The sequence below is a fragment of the Accipiter gentilis genome, chromosome 6 (assembly GCF_929443795.1).
Source record: "Accipiter gentilis chromosome 6, bAccGen1.1, whole genome shotgun sequence".
In the NCBI taxonomy this organism is placed as follows: domain Eukaryota; kingdom Metazoa; phylum Chordata; class Aves; order Accipitriformes; family Accipitridae; genus Astur; species Astur gentilis.
Genome location: NC_064885.1, coordinates 42,899,350 through 42,920,110, shown reverse-complemented (window position 1 = coordinate 42,920,110; position 20,761 = coordinate 42,899,350). Strand labels below are relative to the sequence as shown.

Below are 20,761 nucleotides of genomic sequence, written 5' to 3'. Positions count from 1 at the left end.
GAACCAAGCCCCAGATACACCCAGGCGGTCCAGCCAGGAGCAAAAGGAGACAAGGCCGGAGACAGGACTGGTGGCAAGGCTACAGCGTAAGTCCAAAGTCCATTCAGGAAACACGGCTGGCTGGATGCAAGCTATAATGTGCTCGCACGAAGGGTCCATCTAGGAAACAGGGCTGGATGCAAGCTATAATGTGCTTGCACGAAGGGTCCATCCAGGAGCCAAGCTGCTAACAGCATCGGCCCAGGACTGAGGGACTCGGCTTGAGCTGAACTGGGGCCCCTGGGCAGGTGTGGGTGGAGGTCCCAGGTGAGACTAGACAGGGCCATCCAGGCCCATCAGCACCCTCAGAGCACAAACACTTTCCAGGTTCCATTACCCGTTTGCTCAAATTTTGTTTGCCTTCATAAATCATTATGAGGAACATCTGCAGATTATTTTATCCTCTCCAGTCACCTGCATGGTCTCTCCAGTTACTGCCCTTGCGTGCTTCAGGTTCAAATCCAGTTCGGGGTTTGGTACCGCATGGGTTACTTACACAGAGAGGCCTTTTCTTTAGGCAGTGGGGGGGTGTAGGAGACGGGTCCTCTGCGGTCCTGCTGGCCAGTATGGCCCCTCCTGCAGCACAAGCAGCTCCTTCCAGCCTGTTCCCCTCTTCTCCTGCTCTGCACCAGCCACGAGACCCAATTCTGTCTACACAGGTGAGGAGACTCCAGCTAGCAGGCACGGTAACAACAGGCACCACCTCAGTGTCTCAGCCAAAACATTATAAGGCGAGTAACAAAACCTATTCCTTCCACAAGTCTGTATGCTGCTAAAAATTTTACAAATCTGCATGCTTTTTGCCCATCAACAACAGATGAGTCTCCTGGACGTAAACAGGGAATTTCACAGTGCCAGACAAATGCTGCTTGATTGCCAAAACCAACACTGAATCATTGCTTGAGCAGCAATTAAACTAGAACAATGCAGATACCCGGAGCCTTCCTTTAATCATTCTCCCAACCCTGTGTTAATTAGCTAGGCTGCAGTAACTACAGAAATGATGAGCCTATATGAGAATGAAAAGTAAAATTGTAATAAAAATTCAGTAAATTATACAACACTCTTTCCTATCACAGTATTTTAAACTCGTCATGTCCAAGAGTGCACATCCTACAAAGATCCCAGGATTGTTCATCAGACTTCTTTGTATCGCCGATCGCTAACTGCCATTACCGATCAAATTAAAAGGCGGTGTTCCAGAGCTGCCGAGGCTCGGCCGGTCCAGCGGGCACCGACACCGCAACGGAACGGTCACCATGGTCTTTATCCAGAGCCGAGGCCGGGCTTGCGAAGGGCACGTCGGCTTCAACCCTGTGGTAAATGCGTGGGTAAGGGGCCCCTTTCCACAAAACCCCCGCTTCTTCTCTCTTCCTCCCGACAGCCGCTCTGCGTGCGTGCCGTACGCAGGCCCGAAAGCCACGGGGTTTTTTGCGTGAAAGAGGGGCAGCGCTGCCGCCATAACTGCCGAGGTCTTAAAAACACCACAGTTGTTGGCACCTCGTCAGCGTTTTCGGCACCTTCGCCTCCGCTGCCCCCGCCTCGCCCTTCCACCTCAACGGCAAAGAAAGATGGCCGAGCCCGGGGACAACAGCACGCGTGCGGCGGTTCGCTCCTTCAGCCTCAATCCCCTCACAACCACCCCCGTTCCCCGGGCAGAAGCTCGGCCTCGGGCGCCGCGGCTCTCGGTCGCCGGCGGGAGGCAGCTCCGCGGCGAAGACCGGCGCTGAGGCGAAGGCCGGCCCGCCCGCAGAGGGCGCCCCGGCCCCGCCGCTGTGGCGGCTCATGGCGGCGCCGGGGCGCTACCGGGGGAAGGGGAGGGCCGGCGGCCCGGCCCTCTCTGCCGCCCGTTCCTCTCTGCCGCCCGTTCGTCCGTCTCTCCGCCTTGCCGCGGGTGGGTGCCGGGGGCGGGTGGGTAGCGGGCTCCCCCGACTCCTCTCCGGCGGGTGGCGGCCGCCGATGCGCGGGAGTTTAAACCCGCTCCCTGTCCGCAGGGTCTTTCGTGTGGTGAAACCGACCGACCGCCGCGCCCGGCCGGATCCCCGGAGCAGCAGCCGCCGCCGCCGCAGCCACAGCCTCGTCAGGTCGGTGCCAGCCCCCGCTCGGGTGCGTGTCTTCGCCTCCCCACACAGGCCGAGCCCCCTCCGCCATTATCAGGATTCCTTTAACGCTGCCTTCCCCGCTCCCGTTTCTCCTCCGATGACCAAGTACCGTCGCCGTCCGGGGGGGGACCACAGACCCCTTCCCCCGGAGCACCCCGGGTCTGCAAAAGGCCCCACAAGCAGCCGCTGCCTCTTGGACCCGCTTTCCCCCGAGGGACGGTGCTCCCCCGGGGGCTTTAGGGCTGGGATGGCAGCTGGACTGTCCTGAAGAAAGACACTTCCTTGTGTTTTGTTGGGGTTTTATTATTATTATTTTTTATAAGCTAAGTTGAAAGTGTTCTGTGAGAACTGGGCTTGGTTTCTAGGTAAAATTTGGTCACCGGCTCTGAAGAGGCGGCGTTCACAATCAGGAGTGTGTAAAAATACGTTTAGAGAATAGCTGGAGACAAAACGCGATCACCTGGTCACCGTTGGGAAGCGTTTGAAGAAGCCCTGAACTACTCCTTAGTTTAGCTCCACTTTTTTTTTTTCATTTCCCCCAAGAGTAATTAAGTTATGAATACTGTACAACTGAACATTCTTTTAGATTTCAGGCTGTTATTAGCTGCTGTTTAGAGAACTTGCAAATCTGCCAAACACACATATCTGACATCTTTACACATTACTAGCAATGTCTCGTTATTTGACATCCAGGAACACGCAGCAGCCAGAACGCATGGATGTTCCCAGCAGCTTGGCAGCTGGGGAGGCAGAGAATCTGCAGCAAGTCTCCCAAGTTCCAGGGAAAGCTTGCTTTTCCTTGTCTGCACTGTGAAGCTATTCTTAATGAAGTGGATTTCACTTTTAAACCATTGACAACTTCTGTTTGCACGTTTTTACTCCAGAATAAAGTATTCAAATAAGAAAAAGAGTGTCCAAACAGGAGCCTTAAGCTACCGATTCCTTCTTACTAAGTATCTTACACCATAATGGTTTTACTTCTAGCTAGACAAACACTAAAACTTTTCAGAAAGGTATGATGTCAAGGTTCCAAGTTCACTGTCCTGTGAAAAGAATACCTTTACTATAACTTTTCCAAATGGTAGTAACTAGTATTTGGGCATTAATCTAAGAAAGCATGTGAGGTTGCAGGCAAGGAATTGTTATAGGACAATAAATCACCTTCTAATACTATTTTCTTTTCTCATCATTCCAACTTAAATACTATAGGAAGAAAAGAGATGTCATAGCAGTCTCCTTATCCTCCTTTCGGGTGGGAAGCATTTAATGCAACAAAAGAGAAGTGGAAGGGTTTTATTTAAATGTTGAGGAAAATTTCAAATCTCTCTGGAAGACTCGACATATTGGGGGAGGGAATCGTCTGTATTGGCCTAGCTCAAACACCTTTATTCTTTTGAGCTGAAGGTGTAGTTATGAAGTGCTTTAGTGTCAGAAGACATAGCTTATTTGGTGAAGGCTATATCCTAATATGGCACACCCAGTCCAGGTGTGAAAATAACTGAAGATCAAACACAGACACCATTGCCTTTTGCCTTCCCACCAATGGCAGGAGGAGTTCAGCTTTTGTGGCCGATATGTTCGGTTGATGGCACCCAGTTGTTCTAGCCGCTGCTGGAATTGCTGGTTTTGGTGATCGGGCTCTTACTAGGACGGAGTATTTTACTGGGGATTTAAGAAAAATAGCAATTATTATAAGATTAAAAATACAGTCACAAGGACTGGCAACACGAACATTATTCTGCTGTATAAATGTTAAGTAATAACAACCCAAGAATATCCACATGCTTTAAATGTGTTAAGTATGTTGTGTGGCAGGAGGCCAAAGCTCCAGTCTTCCGTCATCTGGGAAGTGTAAGTGGTCTGTCTAATTCCCACCACTTTTTAAACTGTTTGGTTTTCCATAATAGCTGCAGGGTTTTGGAGCAGGGTATAGCATAAGATCAGGTGGTTGAGTCTGAATTGCCTTGTTTAGACTTGCTGCCACATAGTCCTTGATCTTGTAAGAGAACTTTTGCATGCGTGAGTCCAACTGCAGTTATGATATTCAGACATGGTTTTAAATACCACGTTAAACCTAATTTTTCAGACATGCTTTTAAAATACAAATACCATATTCTTTTTTTTTCTTTTTTTTTTTTTTTTACATCTGACATATTTTGCTTATCTTGAAATGAGCATTTGGGGATGAAGCTTAATAAAATGTATAAGGTTTCTGTTAGAAGGCTTATGAATGATTGCAAGTTCATGCCTAAAACCTGCCTCCTAAGTAATATGTGTGCTTTGATTTTTCTCCCGTTTTAGTGGGTGGTAAAACCCTGCTCAGCTGCAGAGTACCAGAATTGGAAACTTACTTGAAAGATTACTCGCAACCTTTTTTTTTTTTTTTTTTTTTTTATTTTAAAAATTTTTTTAAAAGATAGCTACAAAGTCAAATAACTTCACCAGTATAAGCTGAATATATCTAATAGGTTAAGGTGAATTCTCAGTGTATGAATACATCTTCTTTCTTTATCATTTAATTGGTTTAGGTCCAATGATGACGGTTCTCTTGAGAGGCGGCCAGTTTCTGCAGAAAACTTGTTCCAGCTTTTAATGCTGCAGATACTTGAAGTCTCATGAAAAGAAAAAGCAGGTTTCTCGACGACTAGCGAAGTAAGTCCTAACTTTACAGTGAATGATGCTCTATGAAAACAAACTTTGCGAAACTTTATCAAGATTTGAGAGTAGTTTGATGCATAATGAGCTCCAACATGTTACATTGCAGAAAGGGTATATTGTCAGCCCTTCCAAGCCCTGTCCCCAAGTGAACCTACTAGTATAGTACTTATTTTGTTTGGGTTTTTTTAAACAGTGCATTTGCTCTGGCTTTTTTCCTTGATAGCTAGTTGATTTTAGACTCTTCTGTGTGAGGAATTATTAATGTTCGGAGGACTTTAACCTACTCATTCTGATGATAATGTATCAGCTGGGTTTTGTCAGGAGGAAGTTTCAAGGAATAGTAATAGATAATTCTGCATTTTTTGTTAAAATTTTCTTCGTTTTTGTAGTGGTTAGCCCTCTAAGTAAATATTAACATTTCAAATAGGATGGATATTTCAGCAGGAACAAAAAATACCAGAATTATTATAACTGGCTACAAGAAAATATTTTTAAAGGTCAAACCCAACCCTCCCTAGCTGCAAAATTTAAGCCGCATTGTACTATTCTGTTTCATTCTGGGGATTTTGGGGGTGGCAGTACCCTACATTTGCCTTTTGCAAGTTTCTTATGCTTTCCATCTTTCCTCTGGAGTATTAAATAGTACAAACTGTTTGACACTATGTTGAATCACTGGTTAGTCTGACAGGCTAGCTAGATTCAAGTAGACCTTAGAGCTTTTCTGGAATCTGAGTCGTAAGTGACTTGTTTTTCATAACATTATCCTGAAGTTAGTTGCATAGAAAGCAACATTATGTTTTTTAAGTGTGAGAAGAGTGTTCAGAATCTAGGCTAGTACCGTTAAAGAAAGTACTGTTACTTTATTGGCATAATGTGAACATGAAAATCAGAGTTTTGGTCTTAAGTGCACAGAAATGGCTTGGCTTACTTTACCCTGTAGCAGAATACTGGCACCTCAGTGTAACTGGCAGTCTTAGTCTAACACAACCTCAGACTAGAATGCTATAGTGATATAAATCTGCAGTGTTGCATATTTGTCAAGAGCTAATGAATGCGATGGACCGCGAAGTGTTTTTCTTTCTTGGAAGTCTAACTTCTCTTCTGTAAGCAATAAATATAAGCAAGCATTGTACTGGTAATGTCTTATTCACACTGGCTATATTTATTTCTTTGAATTTGGCAGGTTCGTTTATGAGATTGGAAATAACTGTGATATCAAGCATCCGTCTGGATGCAGAGGTCTTTTCACAGAGGATATTCAGCATTGGTAAACGGATTTGCGGATTTGCATGGGGTAAAAATGGAGGCAGAAATAAACTTCTGAAATTGAATCTCAGTCCAGGAATGATGGCTTCTCAGCTGTATACACATGCTTTCAATATCTCCCCAATAGAGAATAGGAGATTGTGCATAAATGGAACACCATGGATTTGGCATCTCCTAGAAGAATGTGTCGAGAATGCGTGGGAGTATTGGAGCGTTGTCATAGGACTGATTTCCATTGTCTGTTTTCTGTTTGCTGCACTACCGTAAGTTTAAAGTCTTAAGCAGTCCTCAGATTCAAACATGAGTAATCTTGCCTGAAGCCTTTTTCAAAAGCTGCCTTTTTTTTATTTTATCTTGGATATGTTTCTCTATCTGCATAATACAGATATAATATGCCAGAGAAGCATGTTGTTCATGTTTGCAAAAATATTTGGTGGTTGACAAATGAGCTTGATGTACTATTCTGTTGTACTGACTTGACACTAATCTCTGCCACTTAGAGCAAATGAGAATAAATCACCTCTTCTCTCTTATCTTCTCCACCCCGAGATGTGTGTGCACGCGCAGGCACACTTGCAGCAGAAGTTGGCTCGGTGTTTATTTAAACCACATGCTATGTCACCAGTACTGTTGTGCTGGCTCCTGCCAATGAAATTTGGATTGGGAGAAGGTCAGAAGTGGCACATGAGTTAGCACTTCGGTAGTGCTAAATCAGTTGCTGTTTGGTCGCTGGCACTGGGTTCAGATTTCAAATATGTAGGTAGGAGATGACAAAGGAAAAGTAGAAATGCTCCCAGCAGGTGAAAATGCCTGAAACAAAATGGGATTGACTCCAAAGTCTGTCCCCATAAGGGGGATATAATTTACTGAACTAGTAAAAAGGCTTGGAAATCAAGCAAAATAAAACCACTCATAGTAAGCTGTTGAGCTTCAAAAATATTAGTTGAAATATTCGTTGAAAGGGGGCTTTACATTAAAACTGTCATGTTAGTGAGCATGGAATTCATCAAGATATGTCTAATGGACTCACATTTGGGATTGCTTCATAGTCCCTATTGTGAATGTGAATAATAGTTCTCCAATTTAGAGGCATAAGTGTAGTTGTCAGCTCTTTTAGCAGCTTTGTTCGTTCTTAGCCCTTCTATGTTAAATAACAGTGTTTTTCTTATTTCAATATTTTAAAGGCTGGTATTTACAGCAGATGAATATAGAATGTTTATGGAATAGGTCTGGTGACCAGAAAATTGTATTTCAGTGCAGGCCACAAAAAAGGAGCACATGCAAGCAGTAATGAGGTTGTGATTTGAGTCTTTTGTTATGTGAGAGTAAGACATGGTGAGCTATAGTGATACTGAGTTCTTCTTCAAAAGGTAAGTGGAGTATTGCTGTGATCAGTCTCTTGTGGCTAGAGTTTTAATCTTTATTCAGATTTTGAAAAATGTACTTCTGAACATATTAAACATTTTTTACTTACACTATTTTACAATTACTTCTGGAATTTGTGCCAGTCAAATTTACGTTGCCTGTCAGAATGGAAGAGTGGATCAAGCGCTGTCTTTGGGCTTTCTGCTGTGTTGGATAGCTGGAGATCTTGCAAATTTCATAGGCTGCTATTTAACAAATCAACTGCCAATTCAGGTAATCTGTCAATATTCCTACTTATTGATTTATTCTTTTCAAACTGTCTCTTTAAAGTCTAGGATAACTTAATATTGCACAGTGAAGTACATATTGGGGAATGAAATAGTTTTGTGTTCTGTTCACAGATCTATCATCTGTAAAATAAGTCATAATTTCCTAAATATTTACATTGATACTGTTACATGTTGTAGGAGTCATTTCACACTCGTAATTAACATTCAAAGGGACTTAGTGGGTACTACTTGATGATGAATGAAGTGGGGAATTTTCATTTGAGCTTTGGCTTCAAAGTAAGCTTGCAGAGGGCTGGAAGGGGCCGGAAGGAAGTTGTGTTGTTTAGCTTGTAATAGATCAAGCTGTTTTGGGGCAGCTACTCTTTAAACTTCCTCTTGTTTGTATGTTTTTTTAAGAAAACTGTTTATTAACAGGGAAATACTAGTTCAAAGCTGTTAGTGTCTGACTAATTTGAAAATATGTTTTCTTCATTAGAGGGAGGGTTTCTCTGAAAGAAATGGTCATTTTCAGCAATACATTAATTGTGTCTGAAACTTTCTTATCTGCAGTTTTTATTTTTGACTCTTAATTAAAAGAGAAAGAGGTATGTGTCAGCCACCTGCAGAAGTTTTCACAAGCTGGAGATGGACCCAAGGGTGGACAGTTGTCTTCTCTTTTACAACTTAACGTGTGGCGCTAACCGTTCCATCTCCCCATTACAAAAAGGGGAAAAGAGAATGTTGGTTTTGTCTTGCTGAAATAAGAGGCACTAAGTAAGAGCGGTAGCTTCCGAAGTGCTGGGAAACTAGGTGGAGCAGACTTAAGCTTCTGGGCAGGAAGGTTTTATCAGTCTGCCCAGGTAGGAATTTGTGCTATGCATCCTGGAAAATGACCAACTATTGTGATTGTGTCAGCGAGTCCCTGTTTCGTAAGGTTTACACTGCATTCATCTACAGTGGTCTAACTGGTTTTGTACTGGAAACGCTTTCTTTTTCTTTTTTTGGGGGGAGAATGCTTTGGTATTTGTCATTCACATTATGATTATGAAGCAAAATTTCTATATACATTTAAGTTAAGGTATTTTGAAGTATTTGTATACTGAACAAGCAAATGTATCTTCTCTTTCAGATTGTCACTGCCATTTTTTATGTTAACATGGATGTAATTATGATTTCACAATTTGTCTACTATAAGCTGAAGAATCAGAAGATGACAAAATGTAAGGTTTTTCAACAATTAAAATATTCTTCATATTGTAGCACAGTCTTTACTTTGATATTTACTACAGTGTTTAAATTTTTTTTTTTTTTCAGAGGGATAAAAAAATAGAGTGCACAAATTCTGGTTGAAGTTGTTAGGCCTATTGCTTCCAGTTTTCTTAGGCTCTTGTGAAAATCCTACACTTTCTCTTCCTTTCTCTTCTCTTTTCTTACCCACATAGTATCTGTAAATATTTTCCAAGTAATACTTTCAGTTTATATAGACATAAAAAATGCAGTAGTTTTGTGGAATCCAGTTCCATATTTTAACTTACTCCATGGTTTTACTATCTACTTGCAGCTATCTAAATATATGTATAAGTTGAAAGCAAGCATTATTTCTTTGTGTGGTTCAGTTAGTTTGCTCCATGTTGATTGAAACCGGACTTCATTTGCTTATAGCATAAAATATCTTGACATCTTCATGTGTTCTGTTTCAATACATGTAGTTAAAAAACATATTCAAGGGGAATGAAATTACTCGAGTTGTGCTTCATAAAATCCTGGCAGTAGTTGTAGTATTCAGCCTACCAGTGGACTACTGTTTTGACTGAAATGGAAGACAGAAAGCCCTGTTCACATTGTATCAAATCAAAAACATTAACTCATCATTCTAAAAAAAAAAAAAAAAAAAAAAAAGAAATCAAAGAAAATCCATGGTACAGCAGAGGTAACAAAAAGCTGAAGTAAAACAGATGCCTGCCCAGCAGACTAAATAGGGATAAAGCAGATTCATTCAATATGGAACTGATAATAAACCTGGAGATAGGTCAGTGCTGAAGATATTTCCTTCCTGCTGCCTACTCTTGAAAACAAACACAAGCTTTTGTACATTTTAACTGCCAGTGCCTGTTGCAGTTCAATGGTTTGCATAGCTGGAGAGGGGGGAATGGTACTGTGATTAAAGCTGCAAAAGAGGACTTTTCAGTACCCCGTTCTGGAGCAGTTGCCCTAGACAAGTTGGTCAATTTTGCATCCCAAGGTGCAGCCTGTGGACCAGCACTACTAAGCCTGTGTAGTTAGCCCTGCAGGTCTTTAGGGCAGACTTACTAATGCCATACAGCAATTTGTCCCACTGGTAACAGCGACTGCAGGACTTTACCAGCATCTTACAGATACAGAAGGTACAGTAGCTCCAGAGTTCTGTAGGATTGTCTGCCATTTTCAAGTTGTCTTGTAGGTGTCTCTTGAGACTTGCTGTATGGAGTCTGTGTCCTTGAATATGGGAGTCTTGGTAAGGCTCGGTATCTGGCTAACCATGGACATAGAGACTGGTCCAGCACAGCACTTTAGATTACATATCTATCTTAGAGATAGTTTTGTTAATTTAAATTTCAAATATCCTTCTTTTGCAGGTTTTAATCAAGATATGTTGAAAGAAACTGTTACATTCTATTCTACTTAGCAGTTGTCTCTTTCTCAACTGTTATTTATTCATAAACTATTAGAAGTTAATATAAGAGATAAGCCAAGTATGACAATTTTCTGTCATTAACAATGACTGTTTAAGGAGTTCCTGTCCTATTCCTGCACTGCTACCGTCGGTTGTTGCACAAAGACACAGCACAACTATGATAGTGAGCAGGGGTGGGCACAGAGCCCAGAAGAAAGAGGTGGACTTACATTGCTGCCAAGAAAACGATACATGAAATTGTACCTTTAAATTTACGTAGTTATACTGCAAACAAAAAGTAACCTCCAATCAACAGCAGATGTTATTTTTCAGCTAATTTGTTTGTATGTCATTCTAGGCAGCAAAAGCCTGAAGAATTTCTGTATAACCTGGATCATGGTGTGTATAGCACTGTGTGTTATTTTACTCTGTCAGCTGTTACTAAGAAACCAAGACCAGAATACAGTAATCGAAAGAAGTAATGTAAGTTCTTCCCTGCTTCCATTCAAAAAAAATCCCACCCAAACAGCTTTAAGGAAATTTGGGTGGTGTTTTTAACAATGATTTAGAAATCATAATGTGGCACTGTGTGGATCTTTTAACTATGGACCATGCATCCCAAAATAAAGAAGTTAGAAAATTTCTTCAGCTTCCTGTGTTTTGGGCTTATTCTCTCCCTGTGCTGCTCTGTGAAATAACATGTATACGTGTTGTGTTTCTGCTTGTGTTAAGTACTGTAGACATCCATGTAGAGACTATACAGTCACAAGTGAAATCAATAAAAGTGGAAAATAACAATTGTACCTGCTGCTGCTGTCATTTCAGCAGGAAAGTTCACAGGCTATTCCAGCAATTTGATGGCCTTCATACTAATGGCAGTAAAATAATTGTAATCCAGCAACATTGCCCAGCAGGGAAGCAGCTTATTTTCAAAACACAGGTAGAGTGAGAAAACTAACAACTCTTAAACTGTGAAAAATGAGTATTTTGCTTCCTCCAGACAGGACGATTCATTTTTATAGGTGGCCCTAGCTACAGTTCGTAGTTTTGGTTTGAATTATTGTGCCCAGGCTTTTTTAGCAGGAGGAGTGGATTGATATTAGTGTCGTATCCTAAAGCCCGGCACTAGTTTTGATCTCGGTCATGGCTATGACGCAGCAGTGTGCATTGTTGTGAGATAAAGATTAAACCGCTTTCTAACCCTCTTTGGTCATTTGAAGAGCAGCACTGAACTGCTTTGAAAGGAGTTCTGTCCAGAAAATCAGCCAGTGGACTCTCAGTTTAATCCTCTGAAATGCCTGAAAACATTCTTGCCAAAATATATGTACCTTTCTTTTTCAGAACTCTCTTGATATGATTGAAATGTCAGGCTTCATTTGTGGCTATATATCCTGTGTGTTTTACTTGGGAAGTAGATTTCCTCAGCTGTATAAAAATGTAAGTAGGTTTTTGGCTAAGTATACTTGTGTATTTTACAAAATGCTCTCTGTTGCTTTAGATGTCAGATTTTCCCTAACAGTGAGCCCTCTTGAGCTCAAAAGCCTACTTTGCTTTTGTGAGTGTCTGATATGGTAAAGAAAAAAAATGGTTTGGGGTTTTTTTCCCATTCAGAGGAGCATGGTGAGAATTTTAGGAAAATGGTGGTCTTTGACTGATGGAAGAGGTTTGATAGGCAAGGGAAGAGGAATTGAAATATTTACAGTTGGATTTACCAGATATGAGTAGAAACATGCTTTGCATGATTGATGTCGTGAGCAAGTGATATCTCCCCTTTTCCTTCTCCAAACTATTGTACCTTAAGAAACCAAATGTGGGATCAAAAGTTGGAATTAGAGGGAAATTAGTTTAGAATTTTACCCCCTTTTCACAAAGATGCCATTACTGGCTTTTTTCCCCCCCCCCCCCCACAGCCTCTTCACTACCAGTATATTTAAAAACAAAAGAAAAGAAAAGAAAAAAAAAAAAAAACACCCCAAAAAACCAAACACAACAAAAGACCAGAAGGTTTTACATTGTCAATTGTATACAGGCATTTTAATTGATTGAAATTATTAGTTCATTTTCAAGTCTGTTCATATTCCTCCTTTACCTTTTCCTTCACAGCTGGAATACCACAATATTTTCAGAAAGGTCTACTAAGCAGGCTGATAGAGCAACAGATTTCTTAAGAACTAAATATCATTTGGAAGCAGATTATCCTTGCTGCTTTGCACTTACATAAAAATTACTTTAACTGGAGCTGCTTCTAAGAAACTAACAATTTCTATAGTTTACAGTGATAGGTGCTGAAAGTACTAAGGGTGGAGGATTCAGAGCCCAGGAAGAGATGGACAAGAATGACTGAAAGTCTTTGGATGTGTTATAGTACAAAATGCCAAACCAGGGTCCCAAAAAATGGCATCCAACCAGGGTCAACCCACCACAATTATCTATAACTGGCTACTGTGATACATGTTTTAACATTTCTTTGTATTTGTGAAAAATTCTTTGTATTTAGTTCAGAAGAAGATCAACAGAAGGCACCTCTTACCTGCTGTTTGCATTAGCCATGATGGGAAACTGTACATATGGGCTGAGTCTTGTTTTAAAGATGCCAGCTACTGAATCCTTCCGTGCCCTCTACTTTTTACACCATCTTCCATGGCTCATTGGGAGCTTTGGAGTTTTGTTTCTAGACATTTTTGTATCCTTTTCCTGTTATAGCTAGAGTTTCTCAGGATAGGCTTGCTAATAAGTAGATCAGAAATCAAGTTGATTTTTTTTAAAATCGATTTTTTTTCTATGATTCTAACCTGATCATAAAATCTTCTTTCTGAACAATAATTTGTATGCTTTTTATAATAATAATTCTTGATAAGAATAACAAGTTTGTAGAAAATATCTACGTTAAAGCTGCATTGCACAGGTTAATTTATATCTTGTAGTCAATATGCAGTATACTATAAGTTGGGGGGGGGGGGCTGTTACACATTGTGCTGTTTTTCTTAGGTTTGCTGTCTGATAAATGTAAAAAAAAAACAACAAAAAAAACCCCAAACACACAAAAACCCCACAACAGATCTCAAGCCTGCTTGTTTTTAAATGCAAATACAGAATTATAGCTTTGAGGATTTGGTTAAATTGTAAGTGTTATTGCAAGATTGCATTAACGTCAGAGACAAACAATGAGGTTTTGGCAAACTTAGTTTCAGAAAATAGCACTTAGCAAAGAAATACTGCAGCTACCCTTAATTGCGTAATTCGGGGCAAAATCAGATGCATTGAGACACTGAGTGCCTCTGAAATCCAGCAGCTATGCTCATTAAGTCACGCTAAGGGCTAGCCAACTACACAGTTATCTAGATTTGTATGCCAGTTTCTTGAAAGTCCTGAGCAAACTTAAAACACTGTAAATTTTTATTCTTCTATTCAGGGGACATACATAAGAGGCCCACAGTATATTAGTTACTGTTAGACGTGCTCTTTCTAGATTGAGCATTAGCATCTTGTGATCAAAAAATTAAAGCAAAGTGTTTAGAGTACTATTGTACTTTTGCTTCAAAAGCCTAGCTAACAGTAATGTGGTGGTACTTGGTCTTACTGTTCACTATAGGTTTATAGTCACCTGTTTTGTTACTGTAGCTTGTATTTTCACTTAAAAGAGTACAAAGAGGAGATTTTCTGATTTTTCCTGAAGTCAGAATTTTGGGTTTGTGTCTGAAAACATCTTGGTACTAAGCTCCATGAACTCAAACTATAAAACAGGATAAAATGAAGAGTGATTTCAGGACCATGCTGAAGCATACCGTGTTAATCCGTTCCATATTAAAAGGAAGTTCTTTACCACATTTACCTGGAACAGTTCCAGAAGTTATGATTCCCAAGCATCAGTCTTGTCTTTCTGATTAAAGTAATTTCATAAGCCACTCCGATTAGACTAGCGATGGGACAGCTGACCCTGGCCTATGGATGGACTGTTAAATTATACTGTCATTCAGGATAGCCATCTGTGCTTTTTGTGTCTCCAGCCATGGCGATTTAAGTGGGCAGTTTAGTAAAACATTCTGAATCGTGGGAACGCAATACTCCACTACAGTGGTGAGACTAAGCTGTGGTTCGTGGCCCGTTTTGAAATAAATTGTAGTTTTATCTTTTATGAGACAATGCTGTTTCTTTTGCGCGAGCAGACTGTAGGGATTCAGGGTCGCTCGCCAGCCCATGTGGCTGGTTTGAGCTCTCGGACCTTTTGTTCCATGAACAAAGTAGTGACTCGTTCTTTCTTCCACCCCCAGCCCCCCAGCTGGAAACATAAACCAGCCAGTATTTATTTACCCAAAAAAACCCTAGAACTTGATCTTGATGACCCTTACAGTACATTATGTGCATATTTGCAGATGCCTTGCTATGATGTACTCTGAAAAGGAACTTTTATATTGGCCACAAACCTCCCCCCTCCCTGAGCCCTGCCCCAGGATTGCAGTGCCAGTGTGCACATGACATTCATTTCTGGGTTCTGTCTTGATTGGAGTCTGAATCCAATCTTGCTAATAGTCCTCCAGTTCAAATTATATTGAAAACAGATGCTTCCAAATCAGGTTGGGGAGCTTATAGGAATCTAGTCAAGTATATAGTGTTAGCTGAAAATGTATGATGTATTTGTAATCAAGAGAAAACAAAAGCAGACCTCCTGCTCTGAGAAGCCCTGAAGGTAAGGAAGTCAGTGCTTTTAAAAAGAGAGCTTCATTACTGTCTCTTGCCAAGCAAGAAAATGAAAAATCTAACAAGCTGGTATGTCACGTTAGACCAGAAAACGAAGAGCAGGATCACCTTGGTTTTGGAAAACAGAGGAATTAAACCAAAAAGTCGCAATTTCTAAAAGAGAGGTGTTTCATAATTGATTATTTGTGTAACAGACAATCTCTGTTTTGAGGAGTAGTTGCAGAAATTGCCTAATTCTGGTAGACTTTATTCCTGATAGGGACCGGACTTTCATTAGGTGGAAAATAAACTCTCATTTCTCAAGGTCCAAGCCAGGATTAAGAGTTCACTTACTCTGTGTCTACTGCAGTATTCTGTTGCTTCCATCTGACACAGCCAGCATTGACTATTTTTAGAAACAAATGGACTCCCGATCATAGCTGGAACAGCAGCTCCAGCGTTACTTAGTGCAGGATTACACTGGAGTTGTTTCGGCTTGGTTTAACAGGATAACCATCATCCTGTTTCTTTGGTGTCTACAGTTAAAGTTATTTGGTTGCACAATAAGCCAGTTATTTTTGATAAATAATGGAAGTGTCCAATTACTTGTAAAGTATGAATTGTCCTCCTTTTCATTTTAAGAGGAGTTTCATAGCATTACACATCTGAATTACGTTTGACACGATTTTGTTTTCCAGTAAATGTTTCCTTCCAACTGCCGTTTTGCAGCGGAGGGTGGTTGGAGTTTCTCAAGAAACCACGACGGTCGGGGTTTAAGTGGGCCTGATAGGGTGCCTTGTCAGTCAGATGCTTAGTCCAGGTTTGCCTGCTATAGGGTTCCATGGTGGGCCTTATTAGAGTTTTATTTTACGTGGATGATTACTTAATGCTTCACTTGTACACAAGGATGCAATACTACGTATTTTAAAACACTAAATCGGTTGATGAGCAGTTCTGCCTTTAGACTTGTAGCAGCAGCTATCACGAAGTTTCTAAGAGACTGAATCTAGTGCAAGGTTTTCCAGAAAACTTGGTCCATTTCTGTAAGTCGACTATCCTCTTTCACCCTGCTTCCTTCCTCCCCTGCTCCCACCAAAACCAAACAACTCTGCTTTGTGTTTAGTTCAGACAAAGCCCTTTACCAAGATTTTTGCCTTTTTCTTTGTTATTATTTGACATCACCCTATTGTCAGAGAACTGTGTTCAAATCCTGCACATGTACTTCTTTTCATTAAGTGTAGCCAGGTTGTTAACTGGGTAGCCAAAGTATATTCAGCAAGAGCCAAGCTGTTGTACACAGACTCTTCTCTTGCACCTTTTGTGATTTGCAGGGCAACCATTTGGAATCCATTATATACTTCTACAAAACATCACGCTTTGTAATTTAATTACACTGTGCAAAGAATATAAGTCTGACCTGACAATTCACCCAGGAGAGTTTCCCAGCCAAATGTACAACTTATTCTCTGTGCTCCTGTAAATAACTGCTTTTGTCTCAAAACTGTTCCACTTTTTGAGTTGTCATTAAATTGTTTAATTTAATGAAACAAACTTAATACAGTAGCTCAGTGGCTGTCCTGAACTTTACTCAGAAGTCAGTTTGGTTGTCTCCTCTACTTTGGGCTCTCTGCGTGCTTAGGTCTTAAAGTTTCCCCCAGAAAGTCAGACTTGAGCAGCAAGTTAGTTTCTATATTAAGTAGTCTTGGCAGTTTAGCATTTATTTTAAAAATATGAGCAGCTGAGTACGTATGCTACAAAAACATATTCTGGAAATACTGTTTGATAAGCTCCACATAACTTGTGTTTATAATTTATTCCTCCTTAAAAGCTCTGTTGCTGTTGCCAACTTGGTGGCTGAGAGTGATAATGCACAGTGCTAGAGCCCAGGCTTGTCCCAAGCCCACAGTGTGATTTCAGCAAATTTGATTCCCAGTTCACAGTGTCTTTTTCCACCAGTGCAACTATTAAGACTTGGGGAGGTGCTCAGCTGCAAGTACAGTAAGGCCTATAAAAAAGAAAAAAAGAAGAAGGCAGGAAATTTAAGTGGTAGCTATATATGCTATAAAACTAATTTGCTAAGCTCTAAGAAGAAAGCATTCCCCACATAATACTATAGAAATACTAAAAAAAGGAGTGCTGACCTGCTGTCTCTGAAGGAAATCCTGTCTAGTCTTTAGTTGGGCGGCCTCAGAGGTGGGACGTTGGAAAGCTTTGGGAAGGTGGGATAATTCTTGGGGCTCTGCCTAGGATGTAGAGAATTTCCTCTCCATTCATCCAGGCCTCCCAGAAAGCTTTTTTTTTTTTTCTCTCCTTATTTTTATAAATAATTACATACATTAGCCTCAAACTTCTCACAACCATTGTCTACCAGCCAAGTTATTTTAACTGATCTAAAGTGTTGGTGGAAGAATTCTGTATGTCAACTTTCCTCCCAGAGAAACGATTTCATTTTTAAAAGGGAATTTTATGTCTAACAGTAGTGGTGATCCAGGCTCTATAAAACCTGAACTTACATGAGCACACAGTGGACTTTTGTACAAGGTGCCCGGGTGTACAGATGGTTGCTTGTTTCTACACCACATACGTTTAAACCTGCTTTCATGCCGGTCCGTATGTTGGAGGCTCTCTCTTTGACCTCATCTAGTACACCTGCTTCCACCCATCTACTGTCCTCAAAGCCTTCTTTGTCAGACTTGCATAGCAACTAATGCTGGCTTTAGCACAGTCTGCTGCTGACATCACTCCCATCTTTTAGGAAAAAAAAAACCCAAAAGTGCCCAAAGTGAGGGAAAAAGTAGGAGCCAGAAACCCTGCCGTACCGAGTATTGCCACTTTGCTGGCTGGTGATGGTTTCTCTTTGCGAAGACGGGCTTCTGGTACCTGCGGCTTTGCATTTCACCTCATTTCCATATTGATTTTCTGTGAGTAGGAAATCCTTCTTCTGTAACGTGCTATGCATATTTCTTAGAAAAGAATACTTAAGGGAAGGGCATAGCTGGATAGGTTTGTACGATATCATTGTATCTTAAAATGGTATTTCTATCAGAAAACAAAGCGTTTTGTGTCAAGTTCAGTACTCAACTATCGAACTCCTCAACTGTCTAGCAAAAATTCTGAAGAGTAAGAAATCTCTCTCCTGTCTGTTCTAGATGCACGCCCCTGATTTTTTTTTATTTAAAGGCTATCTATGCTCAGAATAAAAAAAGTTGTTTGAGAGCTGGAGACATCACAGAAAAGGACAAGTACATACTTGTTAATCCTTTTTAGATTAGCAGTGTTTCCAATGGTCTGTCTTACAATAGAAATAAATAATTATGTCTAACTGCACAATTCTGTGTTGAAAATAGCATTAAATATTGAGTCATAGTGTTGTCTGTGTGTCAGTGCCTGTAAATATCAAACGGCCTGGAATTTTGCATGAAATGAGAATTTTGTTTTCTGATCTGTTGGTAAGAAAAGTTTTTAATAACTTTCTCTCCTTACCAGCATCCACCCTCAGCCCAGCCCGCAGTATTTAGACCACTGAGGCTGGAGTAGTACAGGACAATATGTTTGATTCCACCTTGTTCCAAATGAACCTTGTTCCTATTCTGCTGCTAATGAATTTCACACTTAGGACCCTTGCAAGCGTGAGGATGAGGTAGTAAAGGATATTTTCCTGTGTATTTGAGCCATGTAACCGAGGGGATCTGAAGTTTTGAGTTACAATTTTTCTGTATGCTCCCTTTTCTAGTGTTGCAAATGAAATATGATTAAACTTTTTGCCATAAAGAAGTACGGACAATGAGCGTTAAGTAGGATTTGGAAAAGGTTATATGCTAATGTAGAAAATTCCACAGTCGGGATTAAATAAATGGATAATACTTACTCTACAGTACATGAATTAGATACAGCAAGTTTTAAGCTTTCCTCTGTGGACTGTGGTATTCACAGCCTGTGCCAGAACTAAATGGATGGCTGCTGTTATTCTGTACAGCTTATTTTGGTTTTAATTGAAAGCAAGTACTGCAAATGCTACCTCTGTATCCTAGTTAATTACTTCCTTACCCCAAAATAACAGGTGACTCTGCAATTCATCCTGTATCGTCAGCACAAGGAGGGACAATCTGGTTTAGTAGCACTGGAAGTGGAACCATTGCTGGTGAATGAGGAGACTGCCTAGGGCTGTGCTGGATTTGGTTCCTGTTTTCATCGAATTTTGCTCTTGGATGACTTTGTCGAACAGTTAAGATTGCAGTTGCTTAGGGACCAAATTTATTACTTACTTTTTCTTATTTTTTTTGTCATTAATTTGTCATTACTTATTTGCAGATGACATGCCAATAAGAAAATATTTAATAATTACTGTGTTGTTTCAGATTACATAAAATTTTTTTTTTCCTGACCCCCCCCCGCCCCTCCCCCCCGATTTTAGCTGTTTCTCCCCAAAGTATGATACGGAGTCACAGCAATAGGTGCTGTAGAAATATTTATTTGACATCATGATACTGTGCATATCATGGGATGACTGTTTTTAGATGAACGTGTACGTCTAGTTAAGAGTAGCGTGGCTGGTTTAAAAACAACAGATGAGATTACCCCTGTGCCTTGAACCCAGCCTGGAGTTACAGACTGCTCGGTCCGGTTGCATTGTATGGTAAGACTTGGCCTTTTTTCATTCATACTCAATTTTGTATGCATCTGAATTAAAAACATCCTATAATTAAGTAACTTCAGTGCAGAGGATCTGTTATGGATGTAAAACCAGAATCCTGGTGTAAGTTGGTGGGACCCTCATGTACAGCTCGTTGCAGAGTATCACTATGCATTTTATTTTTAAGAATTAAAGCATTTATACATCAATACCGGTGTGTTCCAAGGATTATAATTACTGTATGTCATCATATACCCCGTATAATGTTTTTGTACAACATGCATTTTCTTTGCAAGCTTCTGGTTTAGATAAGTACCACAGAGAAAAATTAGAAACTGAGGAGACTGTACCTTGCAATTTGGATTTTTTGCAATACTGTGTTGTGTTTGAAGAAAAGTTTAATAAAATTATCTCAAAGAATAAACTTCTTATTAATATTTCATTGAATATATGTATAATGATTCACTCTTCAATAAATAAGTTTGTGAACAGAAGGGCTGCTTTTTTAAAAAGGTCGACATGAGCATTTTATACATTTGTGGGCTTACCGTGAAGCTCCTTCCCTTTGATTTCAGGTAACTGTTAAAGGGATGCGATTTAAATTTTGTTTTTAAATAATAACAACTAATAAATAATGAATTTCTTTTTAAGGAACTAATGAGTGCAATTGATCATATCTAAATTGCTGCCAAAAGTGCACACTGAAAATGAAGCATTTTTCTCTCTGAACTTTTCTAGAACTTCGTGCACCACTGGTAACGCCCCATGTAACAGGGTTGGGGTGGTTTTGGAGTGGGGTGGGGGCAACCTCATCCCTGCTGCTGTATATGGAAATTTAATTTCAGCTTCTGTTGCAGCAGTAACTTAGACAAGTAACTGAATTCTGTGTCCTTGCTAGAAACGAATTGGATCCTGTTAAGTGATGACTGACTGCGAGAGGGTGGATTAGGTGTTAGAGGCGCAGCGTGCCGTGGAAGGATAAACCCATTCCGGCGGCTCTGTGGGTCCGGATGGCTGATGGTCCTGCCGCCCACCGAAAATGCTGCTTGGCAATCCCCGCGTCGGTGGTGTTGGTTTAGGCAGTGCCACAACAGCCGAG

General features: G+C 40.6%; 1 protein-coding gene across 4 annotated transcripts; it reads left to right on the top strand.

Moving 5' to 3' along the window:
* Positions 1–1,952: 1,952 nt before the first annotated feature.
* Positions 1,953–20,096, top strand: LOC126039711 (lysosomal amino acid transporter 1 homolog). Of its 4 annotated transcripts, XM_049803255.1 has the most exons (10): positions 1,953–2,123; positions 4,670–4,793; positions 5,983–6,066; positions 6,193–6,328; positions 7,574–7,703; positions 8,829–8,919; positions 10,711–10,835; positions 11,694–11,789; positions 12,850–13,035; positions 19,090–20,096. In XM_049803255.1, exons 3-10 carry the CDS (start codon positions 5,991–5,993, stop codon positions 19,189–19,191), a joined length of 942 nt encoding a protein of 313 aa, XP_049659212.1. In that variant the 5' UTR covers positions 1,953–2,123; positions 4,670–4,793; positions 5,983–5,990; the 3' UTR covers positions 19,192–20,096. The 4 variants fall into 4 exon arrangements, with proteins under 4 accessions (XP_049659212.1, XP_049659210.1, XP_049659211.1 ...); XM_049803253.1 differs by having other exon boundaries at positions 5,983–6,328; XM_049803254.1 differs by having other exon boundaries at positions 1,953–2,145; positions 5,983–6,328.
* Positions 20,097–20,761: the final 665 nt, after the last annotated feature.